The following is a 17,738-nucleotide window of genomic DNA, read 5'->3' on the forward strand; positions in this document are numbered from 1 at the left end:
CCAGGCAGGAGTGCAGTGGTGTGATCTCGGCTCACTGCAACCTTCATCTCCTGAGTTCAAGTAATTCTCCTGCCTCAGCCTCCTGAGTAGCTGGGACCACAGGCATGTACCACCACACCTGGCTAATTTTTGTTATTTTAGTAGAGATGGGGTTTCGCTATGTTGGCCAGGCTGGTCTTGAACTCCTGACCTCGTGATCTGCCTGCCTTGGCCTCCCAAAGTGCTGGGATTAAAGGCATCCTGTTACTAATTTCACAGGATTTTAGAAACGCAAGCAGCGTTGTGGAGTCAATGGGAGAGGGCAAAGAACAGGAGGAGAGATCTGTGAGAACGGGATCGGGGAGGAGGCGACGGGGAGGAGGCGACGCGGAGGAGGCGACGTGGAGGGGTGAGGGGTCCTCTCCGCCGCCAGGCGGAGTTGGGAGCCGGGCGATCCCGCACGCAGCGCGAGGCGGGACCCCGGACTGACTACATTTCCCAGTCTCCGTCGCTCCGCGCGGCCCACCCCTTCGGCTCTGGGCCCCGCCTCGTGGTGCCGGCTGGTTCTTCGCGCTCGCCCGACTTCCCAGCGGCCCCGTGCGGCCCGGGCATGCCCAGTGCGGGCGCAGCGGCCCCGGCCCTGGAAGCGCCCCGGCGGAGCTGGCCCGCGGTGGGCTAGGGGCAGGGCCGGAGCCGCGGCGGCGGAACTGCGGGTAGGTGCGGGCTCAGCCGAGCCAGGCCTCGGGGCCGCCGCGCCGCCCATTCTGAGTGGCAGGGACCGGGAGGGCAGGCAGGGCCCGAGCGTGGGTTGGTGGGGCTACCGGCGAGGACCCCTTATGGGAAGGGGCCGGAGGGAGCGGGACGGGGCCGGGCACATCCCCGGGCGAGGCTGCCCCAGGTGCGGCGCAGCTATCTTTAGCTCCCTGTGTGACCCGGAGCGTGCGTGATCCGCACCTCGCGTGATCCGTACCTCGTGCACAGTTGTGCCTAGGGAGACCAGTTTTCTGCCGAATTGCCTAGGAGCTGTGGGGAGATGGGCCTGAATGGACCCGTGGACTCAGAGGCAGCCCGTGGAGCCCCGTGGGAAGTGAAGATGTTTACCTTCCCTGTACCTGGAGTGGGCTACGACAGCTTCCTGTTTGCCGAGACTTGGGTTTAGTGACTTAGAAATAAAAGTGTCTCTCAGCAGATGCTTATTAGCTTCTAATGACTGTTGGGAATTTAATGGCATTTGTATTTCCAGGTTTGAGAGGTTATTTGTCCATGGGATGCTCGTGTTAAAACAAAAATCTTCATTGCAAAGCTTAAGTAAAAACAAGTATCGACCGAGGTAACGTTAGAACACCGGGTTCTGAGGTTCACTGTAGCTGCCATTCATTTGCTGTCAGTCTGGGCAAGTCATTTAACTTCTGAGACTGGGTTCTCTCACCTGTTAAATGAACCAGATGCATCTTCATCTGTCTAGCTCAGCTGTAGGATTCCCCCTGTGTCATTCAGTCTGTGTGTGTGTTCTCAAATTGTGGCAGGTTATTTTTCCCCATGCCTCAGCTATTTGTCAGACTGGGTAATTCACCAAATATTCCTGTAGGAAGGATGTTAGGATCTAAGTATAAAAGTGAAGTGATTTATCCTTCATAGGTCACTCTTAGGAGGTGTCCTGCCACTTGGTACATGCAGAAACCAGGTGTTAGCTGGCCAGGGATCAAATGACACAGCTGTTGTGGACTGAGACAGAATGTTTCAGGTTCCCTGTCAGTTCCCTGTGAGAAATCCAGGCCAAGTAATGGGCTTCCTTAAACCTCCAAGCTGGCTCACTTTGGTGGGGTTGTGTTTATATAGAATTTTAAGTTTTTTTCATGCTGTTGTGCCCTATTAGATGCAAGAAACCTATGAAGAAGTTTAGTACCCTTAATTTATAGATGAGCCAGTGGCAGGTTACAGGAGTGGATCTGTGAGTCTTTACAAACTAGTGTCGTGCATATCACTGAGCCTTTGCTAGTTATCTAGCTCAGCTGCCCTCACCTCAACCCTGAGAACATGTCTGTATGGCTGTACCTACGCGACTGGAACTCTGAGGTGTTTGTTTTCAGGAGGAAACAGTGGGAGTATTAACAGAAGTTTCTTACCCTAGAGACTTCTATCCAAAGTGAGCCTATCTGTGTAGGATTTGACCTAAGGAGCAGAGGGTATATACAATGTTGGGCAAATTGCCTTCCTACTGCCATATCCCCTGCTCTTCCAGTTCTGAATGGCATTAGTCCAGTTGGGTCAATGAGGAGCAGTTTGGTGAAGTGGTTAAAGGTCGGGGAAAGTGTGCTTATATTTTGAAATTTAAGGTTTGTACAAGCTGCTTGTGAAATTCTGTCTTTGTATTATGGTCATACCTCTTAAACTGAGAATACTACAACTTGATTGAGTGAGTGTTGAGAACTTTAGAATATCAGGTTCTTAAAAAATGCCTGAAAGTGGGTTTTCTATTCATCTTAGAAGTCACCACAGATTAAATGAGAGAATAGTATATTAATTACAGGTATTTCTCACATGAACTCTCAAGTTCTTAATTTTTGAAACTAGATATCCCATTCACCTGAGAAATAAAATGGGAAAGCCTTACTGTTTTAAAGACTGTTTATACATATGAACTTTTTTGAGGCCTAGTTTAAAATCCACTATTTATTGCATGTTTATTAAAATTGTATCTGTATATATTTAAAGTTAGAAAACAGAAAAGACCAGCCGGGCGTGGTGGCTCATGCCTGTAATCCTAGCACTTTGGGAGGCTGAGATGGATGGATCACCTGAGATCAGGAGTTTGAGATCAGCCTGGCCAACATGGCGAAACCCCATCTCTACTAAAAATACACAAAATTAGCTGGGCGTGGTGGCGGGTTCCTGTAATCTCAGCTACTCGGGAGGCTGAGGCAAGAGAATCACTTGAACCTGGGAGGTGGAGGTTGCAGTGAGCCGAGCCCAGTGTTGCACTCCAGCCTGGGCAACAAGAGCGAGACTCTGTCTCAAAAAATAAAATAAAATAAAAAAGACCTATTTGGAGGTTTTGGTACGCAATTTCATGTCATACCTTAAACTTTACTGTGCCCGAGGGCTCTGTATGACTGAAGCATGTATTTAGTAATTTTTGTAAGAACTTTTATCTTGCTCTTGTATTTTCATTCAAGTATTTGAAGGTATCCAGCAAACATAAAAATTGCTTAAGAAGATATTGAAATGTAATTATCTTCCATCTCCAAACCCTCAAAAGTGCTTAGAATGTGTAGGAGGTATAGTTAGGGGCATTGAGGCTCAGAGGAGGTTACTGGTCAAGAGCACATTGTAAAAATGTAAAATGTAAAAATGAGAGGGTGTAAAATGTAAAACCCCTTGTAAAAATGAAAGGGTGGTGAGTGTTTTCGGAAAAAAATAGGGATTTTAGGTTTCAGCTGTACAGGAATAGCTTCACTTGATTCACTCTATTAGTGCTAGAATCTACTGCTATCTTATTAGAGCTACAAGTATGTGAGGTCATCATGTGGAAATGTGCATGAAGTAACTTATCTTTAAAATAAATATTTGCCTCCATTATGTTCCATCTGTTTCCAGATCCTTCATGATGAGAGATTTGGGGACACTTCTCTCTCCTGTGTGTAGTTGATAGTTTGGTGGTGAAGAGATGGCTGACAGTGTCAAAACCTTTCTCCAGGACCTTGCCAGAGTGAGTACATCTTGTTTATAGGAATTCATCTCTCGGCCTTTTTTTTTTTTTTTTGCTGAAGGAACCATCTAGGAAATCCTTTAGGGTTTTTGGAACTTTTATCATATTTCTTGGGTTCTTTACATACAGATTGTTATTCTAGACCACACTACTCAAGAGATAGGTATTGTTCTACATCTTGCAGACAGTCTTGCAGGTGCTTGGAAGACCTCTTCAGTGGATGTCTCCAGTATTGGGACCCTAATCATCTTGGCTTCAGAGCTTTTTTTTTTTTTTTTTTTTAACTTTTTATTTTGGAATGTGTTTAGATTTACAGAAAAGTTATAAGGTAGTACAGAGAGTTCCTGTATGTCCTTCATCAGCTTCCCTTAATGTTAACATATAACCGTGGTATATTTGTCAACTAAGAAATGAACATTGGTTCAGTACTATCACCTAAACTAATTAATTCAGATTTAAATTAGAGAACCTATCTTTTTTTTTCCCCAATTTTTCATTTATTTAAAAATTTTTCTGTTAAAAGTAGAGACGAAGTTTTGGCATGTTGCCCAGGCTGGTCTCAAACTCCTGGGCTCAAGTGATCCACCCGCCTTGTCCTCCCAAAGTGCTGGGATTATAGGCGTGAGCCACTGCACCTGCCAGAACCTTTTTTCTCCCCATTCTACAAGCTGTGCACGTGAGGAGGATACTCTAGGAAAATGCCCTATAAAGATCTGGTTAGGACCCAGTCATCCAAATTACCAATAGCACAAAAGTCTGCTACTTTTAATGTATGTCTGAAGCCTAATAATGTCTCACTTGAAACCCCCTCTTATATTTCCACTAGCATAAAAGAGGCCAATTCTTGGAGTGGGGAGGTTCTTTCTTTAGTGGAAGAGTTTAAAAGGTTACCTTTATGGCCAGGGGAGGTGGCTCACAGCTGTAATCTCAGCACTTTGGGAGACCAAGGAGGGAGGATTGCTTGAGTCCGGGAGTATGAAGCAGTAGTGAACTATGATGGTACCAGTGCACTCTAGCAGGGCAAGAAAGTAAAAAGGTTATTACTTTTGAGTAAAAGAGGGAGGATTGAAAGAGTATCTTAGAAGGTCTAAAAAGACTATGCATATGATCTACTTTTTTTTTTTTTTTTTTTGACAGAGTCTCACTGTGTCGCCCAGGCTGGAGGGCAGTGGTGCAATCTCGGCTCACTGCAACCTCCACTTCTTGGGTTCCAGTGATTCTCCTGCCTCAACCTCCCAGGTAGCTGGGATTACAAGCACACACCACCACGCCTGGCTAATTTTTATATTTTTAGTAGAGACCGGGTTTCACCATGTTGGCCAGGCTGGTCTTGAACTCCTGACCTCAGGTGATCTGCCCACCTTAGCCTCCCAAAGTGCTAGGATTACAGGCATGAGCCACCGTGCCCAGCAGCATATGATCTACTTTTAACATCTTTACCTTGTTGTCTTGCCATTCACGTGCTGTAAAATTTCAACCCTCCCAGCCTGGCTAACACAGCAAAACCCCCTCTCTACTAAAAATACAAAAAAAATTTAGCCAGGCATGGTGCACATGCCTATAATCCCACCTACTCAGGAGGCTGAGGCAGGAGAATCGTTTGAACCTGGGAGGTAGAGGTTGCAATGAGCCGAGATCATGCCACTGCACTCCAGCCTGGGTGACAGAGCAAGACTCTGTTTAAAAAAAAAAAAAAATTCAACCCTGTGTTGGTTCTACAGTGTGCTATTTACATGTTTGTCTGCCCCACTGGACTGTAGATGTCTTAGAGGTGGGGATCCTATCATCCTAGCATGTACTAGGCCCTCAGCCATTTGAACTTAACTATCTTAGATAGTTGGAGTTTCCTGAGTTAAAAGCAAAATTAAGAGTAAAAATTACTCAGACAAAAAAAGATCAAAGGCACACCATGCCAATTTATGTTCCTGTTAACAGATAATACATCAACTTGCCCATTTCTCTGTATTCCAGCTATTATTTCTAAAATTCGTTTTGTCTGATAACAGTAGGCGAGAATGCTATCCATTCTTAAATCCAGCTTGGCCATTGCTTCCAGAATAACTTTTTCTGCCTTCTCATGAAGTTGAATGCCCCAGTGCTAACACTCTACTTGGGCCATACATCTGTTGTGGCACTTATTAAACTATGTGTGCTTGCTTCTGCAGCACCTGTACTAAAATTGGAACAATACAGAGATTACCATGGCTCCTGTGCATGACACACAAATTCATGAAATGTTTCATATTTAAAAACTTTTTTTAAAAAAACCTTTAATGTAATTTTTTGGTTTACTTGTGTGCTTTTCCTACTAAGCTATAAGCTTCTTGAGCATTTCTATATGACAATATATAGCTTATTGAAGATACTCAGTACGTGGGTGGGAGATGGATGCATGAGTGAATTCTTAGCCTTTGGGAGGCTTAGGCAGGAGGATTGCTTGAGGACAGGAGTATGAAACCAGCCTGATCAACATGGTGAGATCCCCATCGCTACAGAAGAAAAATTTAAAAGCCAGGTGTGGTGGTGCACATCTGTATTCATAGCTCTTTGGGAGGCTGAGGCAGGAGGATCATTTGAACCCAGGAGTTGGAGGCTGCAGTGAGCTATGATTGAGTCACTGCACTGTAGCCTGGGTGACAAAGCAAGACCCTGTCTCAAATAATAATAATAATAATAATGATAGCCTTTTCTATAGGGAATCAAAGACTCCATCTGGGGTATTTGTACCATCTCAAAGCTAGATGCTCGAATCCAGCAAAAGAGAGAGGAGCAGCGTCGAAGAAGGGCAAGTAGTGTCTTGGCACAGAGAAGAGCCCAGAGTATAGAGCGGAAGCAAGAGAGGTAAGGAGTGCATGCCTAATATCAAAATGTCCAAGGGAGGGAAGACCTTACATAGTGACTTGATGTTTCAGTACCATTTTATTTCTTTTGTGCTTTTTCCCAGAAAAATGTTGCAAGTGATTTCCCCCCCACAACATTGACTTAAACTAGGGTCTGACGATAATCCTTGCTAAAAATGTCATGGTGTTAAATCAGAAAGCTGAATAGAGAATCGCAAAATATTATTTGGTTTGATAGATACTTCTAGGGAAGCCTGTGTGGATTTATGTATTAATAGAAGAACCCTGGCCCCACACTTTCTCTTAATCTTTTCATCATCAGACTTTAGAAAATAAATTATTTTTCTTTTAAAAGCTGGTTCCATATATATACACATTTTTTTTTTTTTTTTTTTTTTTGAGACGGATTCTTGCCCTGTCACCAAGCTGTCACCTGAGATTGCCGTGGTGCAATCTCGGCTTACTGCAGCCTCTGCCTCCCAGGTCCAAGCAATTCTTCTGCCTCAGCGTCCCGGCTGGCTGGAAGTACAGGTGCGCACCACCACGCCTGGCTAATTTTTTATATTCTTTAGTGGAGACAGGGTTTTGCCATGTTGGCCAGGCTGGTCTCGAACTCCTGACCTCAGTTGATCGCCTAGCACGGCCTCCCAAAGTGTTAGGATTACAGCCGTGAGCCACTGCGCTTGACCATTTTTTTAGTCTTTTCTCATTGACTGACATTAGAACATTGGGAGAACATGAGGCACTGAAAAATAATATAGTACCCACAAAAGATAAGATATAAAATGAACTACTGAATGACAATTAGGAAATAATTTATGCTTTATAAACTAAATACATGTGATCTTTTCCAGTGAGCCACGTATTGTTAGTAGAATTTTCCAGTGTTGTGCTTGGAATGGTGGAGTGTTCTGGGTAAGTTCTTTAAATTCCAGGTGCCTTATAAGCATCTTCAGATTGTTGCTGGGTTGATAGCTATGAACTGTTTTCTTGAAACACTGAGACAAATAGTTTTCATCTGCTGATGTACACTTAGGAATATAACTCAGGAGTCTGTGCATCTGCAGAGATTTTATTCCCACTCAGGAAAGCACACTTATATGTAAGCAAACGTCACAGTTAGCCCTGAATATACACTTGAATTTTGTTTCTAAAATGACTCATTCACAAGTATTAGAGGTAGCAGTTTCTCTTGACACTGTCTAGACATTTTAAAATGCTAACAGCAACTATGGGGACTCGGGAAGGGCAGATACGGCTAGACAAGAACAAGGTTCTCCCTGCTTCTGCTTATAGTGATCAACAAGAATTAATTTGCATTGAAACCTATAGCAGAAAAGATTGCCTACCATTTACTGAGAATCCCAGTGCAGGCTTAACTGAAATTTGGGTACTTTGAAGAATGGATAAATATTTCCTTTGACTTAGAATTTAGAGTAATTCATCACATCTTAATCTAAACAATTCACAGATATTTTCAGATGTTAGCTTTAAATTTAATTAATATGTATTCCCGTGTACTTAGTACATGCCTGTATTTTGGCCTGAATACTACTTGAAATGTTCCTGTATGCCCCCAAAAGTTTCATTGTTTTATAGGCAATATCAAGTTTGTATCTCTCAATTGGAGTGTTGGGAAATAGAAATAGATCCAGTTTTGGTGCTTTTTCAGGCCTCCTGATTTATTTTATTTATTTATTTATTTGAGATGGAGTCTCGCTCTGTTGCTCAGGCTGGAGTGCAGTGGCGTGATCTTGGCTCACTGCAACCTCTGCCTCCTGGGTTCAAGCGATTCTCCTGCCTCAGCCTTCCCAGTAGCTGGGATTACAGGCGTGCACCACCACACCCGACCAATTGTTGTATTTTTAGTAGAGACGGGGTTTCACCATCTTGGCCAGGCTGGTCTCGAACTCCTGACCTCAAGTGATCTGCCTGCCTCGGCCTCCCAAAGTGAACCACCGCGCATGAGCCACCGCGCCCGGCCTAGGCCTCCTGATTTATAAAAGTCACTCCCATCTATAAAATCATTACACTAAAAATTGAAGCTCCTGTTTTAAAGACTGGATTTTGATGTTTGCCTTGTTGCTTCTTTTCTTTAGTTCAGTCTCCTCTTGTTTTATCGAGTCTTTATTCCTGTGCTTCAGTCGGTAACAGCCCGAATTATTGGTAAGTGTATACCCTGCTCCTTGTCTGTTGGGGACAGAGTGGGAGATGATGTTTCAGTCTCCCTCAGTTTACTGAACATTTCCTGTGTACCAGGAGCTTTTGCTGTTTCTTTTTTGTTGTTTTATTCTTTTTAAAAATTTATATTTCGTTATTCTCCTAGAGGCCCTTTAAGAATGGGTACTGTTATTCTATCCATTTTATGAATGAGGAAATGCAAGTTACCAAGGTTAAACCATTAGTAAGAGGCAAAGCTGAGATTTAAACCCAGATGGTATCCTGCAAATAGTGTACTGGTAATCACTGTGGCATCTCGTTACTATCATGTAAGCAGGTTTGTGTCAAGCAGCACATATCTATGGTTTCTTTGAATTGGAATTGTGGCCAGAATGTGGTGTGTCTATTATGAGTTAGACTCTTTGAGATAGGTATAGTGATGTGCTGGCAAGAACTAGAAAGATCCAGGAGGAGACAGAGAATAGTCACGAGATGGGGGTTCCGCATTTGGTCTTCTGGATTTCCATTTCTCCATTTCTAGTAACTCGTTTCCTCTTTCTTAGGTGACCCATCACTACATGGAGATGTTTGGTCGTGGCTGGAATTCTTCCTCACGTCAATTTTCAGTGCTCTTTGGGTGCTCCCCTTGTTTGTGCTTAGCAAAGTGGTGAATGCCATTTGGTTTCAGGTAGGTCCAGGGCAGAATGGAGCCTGGGTCCCGCAGCATGATTGGTTGACAGGTGACAAGTTTCAGCCTGTGAAGTTAGTGGGCATGTAGGGGGACCTGTTTTTCAGCCTTAATGTTTCTTGGCCAGGTAGCCAGTAGCTGATCTTTGTGTTCTTACAGAATGGAATTATTGTCTCAGCATCTCATTGGCAGGTGTCTGGTGCCTTTTCTTTTTCTTTTTTTTTTTTTTTTTGAGACAGTCTCACTCTGTCGCCCAGGCTGGAGTGCACTGCAACCTTTGCCTCCCGGGTTCAAGCAATTCTCCTGCTTCAGCCTTCCAAGTAGCTGGGACTACAGGCACGCGCCACCATGCCTGGCTAATTTTTTTTGTATTTTTATTAGTGACAGGGTTTCACCATGTTGGCCAGGCTGTCTCAAACTCCTGACCTGCTGATCTGCCTGCCTCAGCCTCCCAAAGTGCTGGGATTATAGGCGTGAGCCACGGCATAAGGCAGCAATCCTCCTACCTTAGCCTCCTGAGTAGCTGGGACTATAGGCACATGCCATCGTGCCCAGCTTATTTTTAAATAAGCCTTTTCTTAACTGGCAGCTCTAGTGGCAGACCAGTGGCCTTAGCTTTGGGGATGTATATCAAGGCCATTTAATTCATGTTTTGGTACACTTTCTCTGTTACAGGATATAGCTGACCTGGCATTTGAGGTATCAGGGAGGAAGCCTCACCCATTCCCTAGTGTCAGCAAAATAATTGCTGACATGCTCTTCAACCTTTTGCTGCAGGCTCTTTTCCTCATTCAGGTGAGACTGACCTTCTGGGCATATGGGCAGCTTTATTAAAAAGAAAAACTGTTTCACTAGAGAGAACTTCACAAAGACAGAGTATTATATTTATACAGAATATTATATATATGCTGGTGGGAGGTAATGATTTTTAAATCTTTTTTTCCCACGGAAATGAGAATTTTAAAATTACATTATAAAATTATAAGAAACATGAATTTACCTGCTTTTTTCTGCTACTCTGGTTATTCTCCAGTCCTGCCAGGTGGAAACTGTTTTTTTCTTTTTATAGTTATGCCTAATTTTTTTTTTTTTTTTTTTTAAAGAGACAGGGTCGGCTGGGCGCAGTAGTTCATGCCTGTGATCCCAGCACTTTGGGAGGCCGAGGTGGGCGGATCACCTAAGGTCAGGCATTTGAGACCAGCCTGGCCAACATGGTGAAACCCCATCTCTACTAAAAATACAAAAATTAGCTGCGCGTGGTGGCAACATGCTTGTAATCCCAGCTACTCGGGAAGCTGAGGCAGGAGAATCGCTTGAACCCAGGAGGCAGAGATTGTAGTGAGCCGAGATCGCCATTGCACTCCAGCCTGGGCGACAAGAGCAAAACTGTCTCAAAAATAAATAAATAAATAAAAGACAGGGTCTTATTTTGCCACCTAGGCTGGAGTACAGTGGCACAATCATACCTCACTGCAGCCTCAAACTCTGGGCTCAAGCAATCCTCCTGCCTTAGCCTCCTGAGTAGCTGGGACTACAGGCACATGCCATCATGCTCATTTTAAAAATCTTGTTGTAGAGACAGGGTCTCAGTATGTTGCCCAGTCTGGTCTTTAACTCCTGGCCTCAAGAGATCCTCCCACCTCATCCTCCCAAACTGTTGGGATTACAAGAATGAGTCACTGTGCCCACCCTGCACTCGGCCTTTTAGAAACTTGAGAAGCAGCTAGGAAGCTATCTCAGACAGTGATTGGAGAGTGGCAGGTGAATGGTGCTAGGTTTCCGAGGCTTTGGGATTAAGATTTTCCCTATTTGTTCTTCAGGGAATGTTTGTGAGTCTCTTTCCCATCCATCTTGTCGGTCAGCTGGTTAGTCTCCTGCATATGTCCCTTCTCTACTCACTGTACTGCTTTGAATATCGTTGGTTCAATAAAGGTAAGTCCATCTAAAGAAATCCAGAAAATGGAGGCCCAGTTTGGAAATGCTACTGCTAAGCAGACTTCTTAAACTACTCATAGTCAGGCTTTTGGCAAACAATCCTTTGAGGGAAGCAGCCTCATTGGCAAGAGGGAGCTTACCTTCGGCTTAGTGGGTTTAACTCTCAACTTTGGGGCTGGGGGATGTGGTAGTATGGCATTATCTTTTTGGTGCTTAACGTGGTATATCTCTTGACTGGGTTGTAAGATGGCATAAATGAGCATGAGTTGCTCTAAATTAGAGAAGTCAAATTGATGTCAGCATCTGGATCCTTTTGGGGGTGTTTTAGAAAGACCTTCAGATATTTACCAGGGTGTGCGTGGTTGAAAGAGGTTAACTGATACTTACAGGATGGCATCCTTTTGATTTGCTATCTTGCTTAGTTCCAGACTAATCCTGACAAAGGATGCTGGTGCTGAAATTCTTAATTCACTTAGCCTGTCAGCTTTGAAATTACGATTATGGAATTCTAAGAAACTTTGCATGCTTTATATCAGATTTGTACACTTCTAATTTATATGCTGTAGCTCTGTTCTAAATCTGTACCTAGGCTGGGTGTGGTGGCTCACACCTGTAATCCCAACACTTTGGGAGGCCAAGGTGGGTGGATCGCCTGAGGTCAGGAGTTCAAGACCAGCTTGGCCATATGGTGAAACCCTGTCTCTACTAAAAATACAAAAATTAGCTGGGCGAGGTGGCAGGCGCCTGTAATCCCAGCTACTTGGGAGGCTGAGGTGGGAGAATCGCTTGAAACCGGGAGGTGGAGGTTGCAGTGAGCTGAGATTGCACCACTGCACTCCCGCCTGGGCATCAAAGCAAGACTCCATCTCAAATAATAATAATAATAATAAAATCTGTACCTAAAACTCATGGTTTGTCTACCATAGTTACTTAGTCACTTGACTAAAAGGAAATATAATATCTAATTGTATTGGCTTTCTTGTTTTAGGAATTGAAATGCACCAGCGGTTGTCTAACATAGAAAGGAATTGGCCTTACTACTTTGGGTTTGGTTTGCCCTTGGCTTTTCTCACAGCAATGCAGTCCTCATATATTATCAGGTAATTTGGCTACAGGGATTTGAAGGACACTAGTAAAAATAAAAATTCATGAAGTCAGTGCCTTTTGTTTGCTTCATTCTGTTTCGCATTCTACATCATCATTTGTCCATCAGGAGACCTGCAGGGTATTTCTACATTTGTTAGCATGAAGATCTAGTCTGAATGTCCCTATATCCCATATTCTTTTTCTATGTTGCCTCCTGGAGCAATTATTCTTTTTTTTTTTTTTTTTGTTGAGACAGAGTCTCACTCTGTCGCCCAGGCTAGAGTGCAGTGGTGTAATCTCAGCTCACTGCAACCTCCGCCTCCTGGGTTTAACTGATTCTCCTGCCTCAGCCTCCCAAGTAGCTGGGATTACAGGCGCCCACCATCACGCCTAGCTAATTTTTGTGTTTTTAGTAGAGATGGGGTTTCACCATGTTGGCCAGGCTGGTCTTGAACTCCTGACATCGAGTGATCTACCCACCTTGGCCTCCCAAAGTGCTCAGATTATAGACATGAGCTACCATGCCCAGCCCTGCAGCAATGTTAAACATGCCCAGTGCTTAGAAAAATCTGTTCTTTTTGAAAGATGTGTTTGATGGGCTGGGTGCCACCGCTCACGCCTGTAATTCCAGCACTTTGGGAGGCTGAGGTGGGCAGATCACCTGAGGTCAGGAGTTCGAGACCAGCCTGGCCAACATGGTGAAATCCCATCTCTACTGAAACTACAAAAATTAGCCAGGCGTGGTGGCACACACCTGTAATCCCAGCTACTTGGGAGGCTGAGGCAGGAGAATCGCTTGAACACAGGAGGCAGAGGTTGCAGTGAGTTGAGATCTTGCCACTGTACTCCAGCCTGGGCAACAAGAACGCGACTCCATCTCAAAAAAAAAAAATGTTTGAAATATTGAGGTTTCATCAAGCCATAATGTTTACACTGGAAGCAAAAGAACTTGGAGCTTCTAATATCTTCTTCAAAGTCATGTCTGTTATGAAGGTGACTAATTATTTCTTTTTTTTTTTTTTTTAAACAGTGGCTGCCTTTTCTCTATCCTCTTTCCTTTATTCATTATCAGCGCCAATGAAGCAAAGACCCCTGGCAAAGCGTAGTAAGTATTAGCCAGTGATGAAATTTTTGCTGTGTAAAGGGTTGGGGCTGTAACACCAGTTATGTCAGTGAGGCTTTAAAAAAAAAAATTCTTACTGTAGGAAAATCTTAATATAAGGTTTAATGAGAGAGAAACACTTCTGGGATATAACCCAAACTTTCCTCCATGCATATATGCACATGAGTATATATATATTTCCAAAACCGATCCCATTATACATATTCAATTAGAGGGCTGTATGACCTGGCCACATGAGTTTATTGATAACAGTAGTAAAATATACTTTAAAATGAGTTTTTAGCAATAATAGTAGCATTCTAAAAGTTTTGTTACTTCAAAGAAAAGCTCAATTAATCTTTGATCAATTTTGGTTAAGTCAGTGTGGATACTTGTATTAGAGACTTAGGTCTGCTTTGGGTTTTTGTATGCTCTTGCTATACAGCACAGCTCACTGTTTATCTTAAGAGGAATATTTGACTTTCTTTTGAAACTCTTCTTCCTGCAACCACAGACAGCATATGATACCTTCAGACATAGCTTGAAGTCTGTACCCCGAAGTCAGCCATAGAAAAGTACTTCTCAAATCAAAGTTAATCTAAAATATAACTATTTCCTGTAAGAGCCACAATACTTCAACGCTGGTGACTGCATTACATTCATGGCAGCAGCAGGGCCCAATGCATTCTTTTTTTTTTTTGAGACGGAGTCTCGCTCTGTCACCCAAGCTGGAGTGCAGTGGCGTGATCTCGGCTCACTGCAACCTCCGCCTACCAGGTTCAAGCGATTCTCCTGCCTCAGCCTCCTGGGTAGCTGGGATTGCAGGCGCATGCTACCATGCCCTGCTAATTTTTTTCTCAAGTGATCCACCTGCTTCAGCCTCCCAAAGTGCTGGGATTACAGGTATGAGGCACCACGCCCGGCTCCAATGTATTCTTTAGTTGCCTGTTCCATCCATGTATCTAATATCTGTATTTCCTTGATCAAGTTTCATTTGTCTTGTCTTTCCCTGTGTAGTTTTAAATTTAATGTCAAGTTGTCAAACAACGGAAATAATTTTGAGTAACTGGGGAGCTAACAAGTTGGGTTTCTTGCCTTTTAGTCTCTTCCAGTTGCGCCTCTTCTCCTTGGTGGTCTTCTTAAGCAACAGACTCTTCCATAAGACAGTCTACCTGCAGTCGGCCCTGAGCAGCTCTACTTCTGCAGAGAAGTTCCCTTCACCGCATCCGTCGCCTGCCAAACTGAAGGCTGCTGCAGGTCACTGAGTTGCCTGCCATCCAAAGGGGATGGGCGGGATTGGAAGAAGCTGTGGCAGCTCTTTTCCCTGTTCACCTCCTCCCTGCCAGGGAAGGCAGGACCCACTCTGCCAAGGGCCCTCTGCATATTCCCTTCTCTCTGAGGAATTGAAATTTTTGTCTCTGGTGCACGTAAGGCAGAATGTTCCCTGACACCAGTGTGTGGATTTTTAACATCACCGTGAGTCTGAAAGGACCACAGGTTTTTCTGCAGCTATTTTCTAGCATTTGCCAGTCCCTGTGCCTGGACTGATTGGAACACTTTGTTTTTCTCCCTGTGCCATTTACCCTTCCACCTTTCCATCCTGCCTTCTACCACCCTTGGATGAATGGATTTTGTAATTCTAGCTGTTGTATTTTGTGAATTTGTTAATTTTGTTGTTTTTCTGTGAAACACATACATTGGATATGGGAGGTAAAGGAGTGTCCCAGTTGCTCCTGGTCACTCCCTTTATAGCCATTACTGTCTTGTTTCTTGTAACTCAGGTTAGGTTTTGGTCTCTCTTGCTCCACTGCAAAAAAAAAGCCTGAAGAGATGAGATAGGAGGAAAGACCTCACAGCCAGATCTGCTGGGTTTTGAGGAGTGATTTTCTTTCTTCCCCTTGAAGGGGAAAAAGCTATTTTCACTGGTACATTTAAAGTCCCCCAACTATGGGGAGGTACCAATTCTGGACAAGTGCCACTGCAACAACACTAAACCTGAACTTTTCAACTCCGTTGGTGGTGGGAGGCAGCGGGCAGAAATTTACTGTTGGCCACTGCCAGGTCTGTTTCATATTTCAAAGGAATATTGGGTGCTGCACATAGGAACTGAAGGGGTAAATGTATTAAACCTGTTATTGGTTGTTTTCCTGTCATTTTGAGAGACTAAATGTGGGGGGCAGATGTCAAAATACTTGTACAATTTTAAAATGTCACAATTAAACGTGAGCTGGTTTCCCACAAAGTGTCTAATGGTTGAATTTGCAAATCATGATCTCGAGAAATGTATTCATGGAATATAAGACTTTGTCTTGGATAATTTAGTTACAGTTTTGAGAAATTAGCCCTGAAAAATGTTCCCTGAGAAAGCCTGGATTATATGATTATAATCACATTTATATTTGGTAGAAGAGTCAGATTATTACTTGTTCTAAAGTCTATATGTATATCGCTACTGTATATTCATGAAGGGAGAAAGACCCTCCTAGATATTGGTGTATTGAGTATTAATCGAGGGAAGCCATTAAACATCTGGTTAACAGAGACCTTTACTATGTGCAAGATAAAATATGGAATTAAAAATTGTTGCTGGGGCCAGGCATGGTAACTGATGGCTGGGATTCCAGCACTTTGGCAGGGGCCAAGGCAGGAGGATCACTTGAGTCCAGGAGTTCGAGACCAGTCTGGGCAACATAGTAAAACCCCGTCTCTATTAACTATAAAAGAGGTTAGGCCGGGCATGGTGGCTCATGCCTGTAATCCCAGCACTTTAGGACGCTGGGGCGGGTGGATCACCTGAGGTTAGGGGTTCAAGACCAGCCTGGCCAGCATGGTGAAATCTCGTCTCTACTAAAAATACAAAAAATTAGCCAGGCATGGTGGCACACGCCTGTAATCCCAGCTGCTCAGAAGGCTGAGGCAGGAGAACTGCTTGAACCCAGGAGGCAGAGGTTGCAGTGAGCTGAGATCGTGCCATTGCACTCAAGCCTGGGCAAGAAGAGCAAAACTCCATCTCAAAAAAAAAAAAAAAAGGTTAAAAAAATTGTTGCTGGGAGTTGTAAACCAAGTTTGAAGGTTTATGTGGTTGATGGAGGGTTTTTAAATGGTGGGCATCTTGGAAGTGAACACTTTCCAGCTTGGGCAGAAAAAATTGTAAAAGACATGGTTTAAAGTAAGGTTTACTTCCAACATTCTCCTATGACATCTCTGGTCATTTAACAGTAGTATTGCAGACTACTTCCAGATTGCTATGGGTGTGGTTTGTAGAAGACTTCAGTATTTCATCAGCTTGTGATAAGTGATTGCCTTATTTAAGCTTAGTTTCTTAAAACTAAGTTTTAAAAGTAGGCTTAGTTATTTAAGCAGTCACATCTTTGCTTCCTGAAATTTATATTTGTACCATTTAGAAGCATCTCATAAACTATTGAAAAAAAAATAGAAACATCTCAGTTTGGTTTAAAAGGGTGAAGGAGACTGGGTGTGGTGGCTCAGGCCTGTAATCCCAGCACTTTGGGAGGCTCGAGGCAGGTGGATCATGAGGTCAGGAATCCAAGACCAGCCTGGCCAACATGGTGAAACCCTGTCTCTACTAAAAGTACAAAAATTAGCTGGGCATGGTGGTGTACACCTCTATTCCCAGCTACTTGGGAGGCTGAGGCAGGAGAATCACTTGAACCTGGGAGGTGAAGGTTGCAGTAAGCCAAGATCGCACCACCGCACACCAGCCTGGGTGACAGAGTGAGACTCTGTTTTGCGGGGGAAAAAAAGGGTGAGGGAAGTTGAGTGGATGAAGGTATATGATTTTTATCCCCAGCACTGTGCCTGGCTGTAGAAAATGTGTAAAGGTTTAAATGACTGGAAGTGAGGAATCTCCAGAGTTTTATTAGCACAGTTGAGCAGCCAAGCCTTTTGTATAAAGGCTAGATTAGGCATATCTGTGATAAGAGAAATGTGACCATCTCAAATGAGTTATATACACAAAGCAGTGTAAATTTTTCCTGCCTTTCATGAGGGTATTGTCACTGAGAGCAGTGATTAGGAAATGGGTCAAAAAGAGACTATATTTTTGCCAAGTTCAGAATACCTGTTTGAGGCAGACTAATAATTAGTAACCAAAAACAAGGGAGCTGACAAAACTAAAAATGAAAATTTGTTTGTTTTAATCACAAAACCAGTAGGATCCGAGAATTGTTCCCAGAAGCACTTTTCAAGGGATAGACATCACAGCTTGGACAGGTATAT

General features: G+C 43.5%; 1 protein-coding gene and 1 pseudogene across 9 annotated transcripts; both read left to right on the forward strand.

Annotated features, from left to right (window-relative positions):
* Positions 1 to 503: 503 nt before the first annotated feature.
* On the forward strand, positions 504 to 15,741 carry EI24 (EI24 autophagy associated transmembrane protein). Of its 9 annotated transcripts, none has more exons than XM_063608853.1 (12): positions 515 to 692; positions 3,577 to 3,688; positions 6,384 to 6,529; positions 6,931 to 7,059; positions 7,383 to 7,443; positions 8,628 to 8,694; positions 9,252 to 9,376; positions 10,052 to 10,171; positions 11,197 to 11,308; positions 13,428 to 13,502; positions 14,277 to 14,402; positions 14,602 to 15,741. In XM_063608853.1, exons 2-12 carry the CDS (start codon positions 3,647 to 3,649, stop codon positions 14,640 to 14,642), a joined length of 1,044 nt encoding a protein of 347 aa, XP_063464923.1. In that variant the 5' UTR covers positions 515 to 692; positions 3,577 to 3,646; the 3' UTR covers positions 14,643 to 15,741. The 9 variants fall into 9 exon arrangements, with proteins under 9 accessions (XP_003819964.1, XP_063464923.1, XP_063464926.1 ...); XM_063608854.1 differs by lacking the exon at positions 14,602 to 15,741 and adding an exon at positions 12,300 to 12,411 and having other exon boundaries at positions 530 to 692; XM_063608855.1 differs by lacking the exons at positions 14,277 to 14,402; positions 14,602 to 15,741 and adding exons at positions 12,300 to 12,411; positions 14,203 to 14,275 and having other exon boundaries at positions 530 to 692.
* LOC112441234 (U6 spliceosomal RNA) lies at positions 5,838 to 5,937 on the forward strand (annotated as a pseudogene).
* Positions 15,742 to 17,738: the final 1,997 nt, after the last annotated feature.

This window comes from Pan paniscus, chromosome 9, assembly GCF_029289425.2.
Source record: "Pan paniscus chromosome 9, NHGRI_mPanPan1-v2.0_pri, whole genome shotgun sequence".
Lineage (NCBI taxonomy): Eukaryota > Metazoa > Chordata > Mammalia > Primates > Hominidae > Pan > Pan paniscus.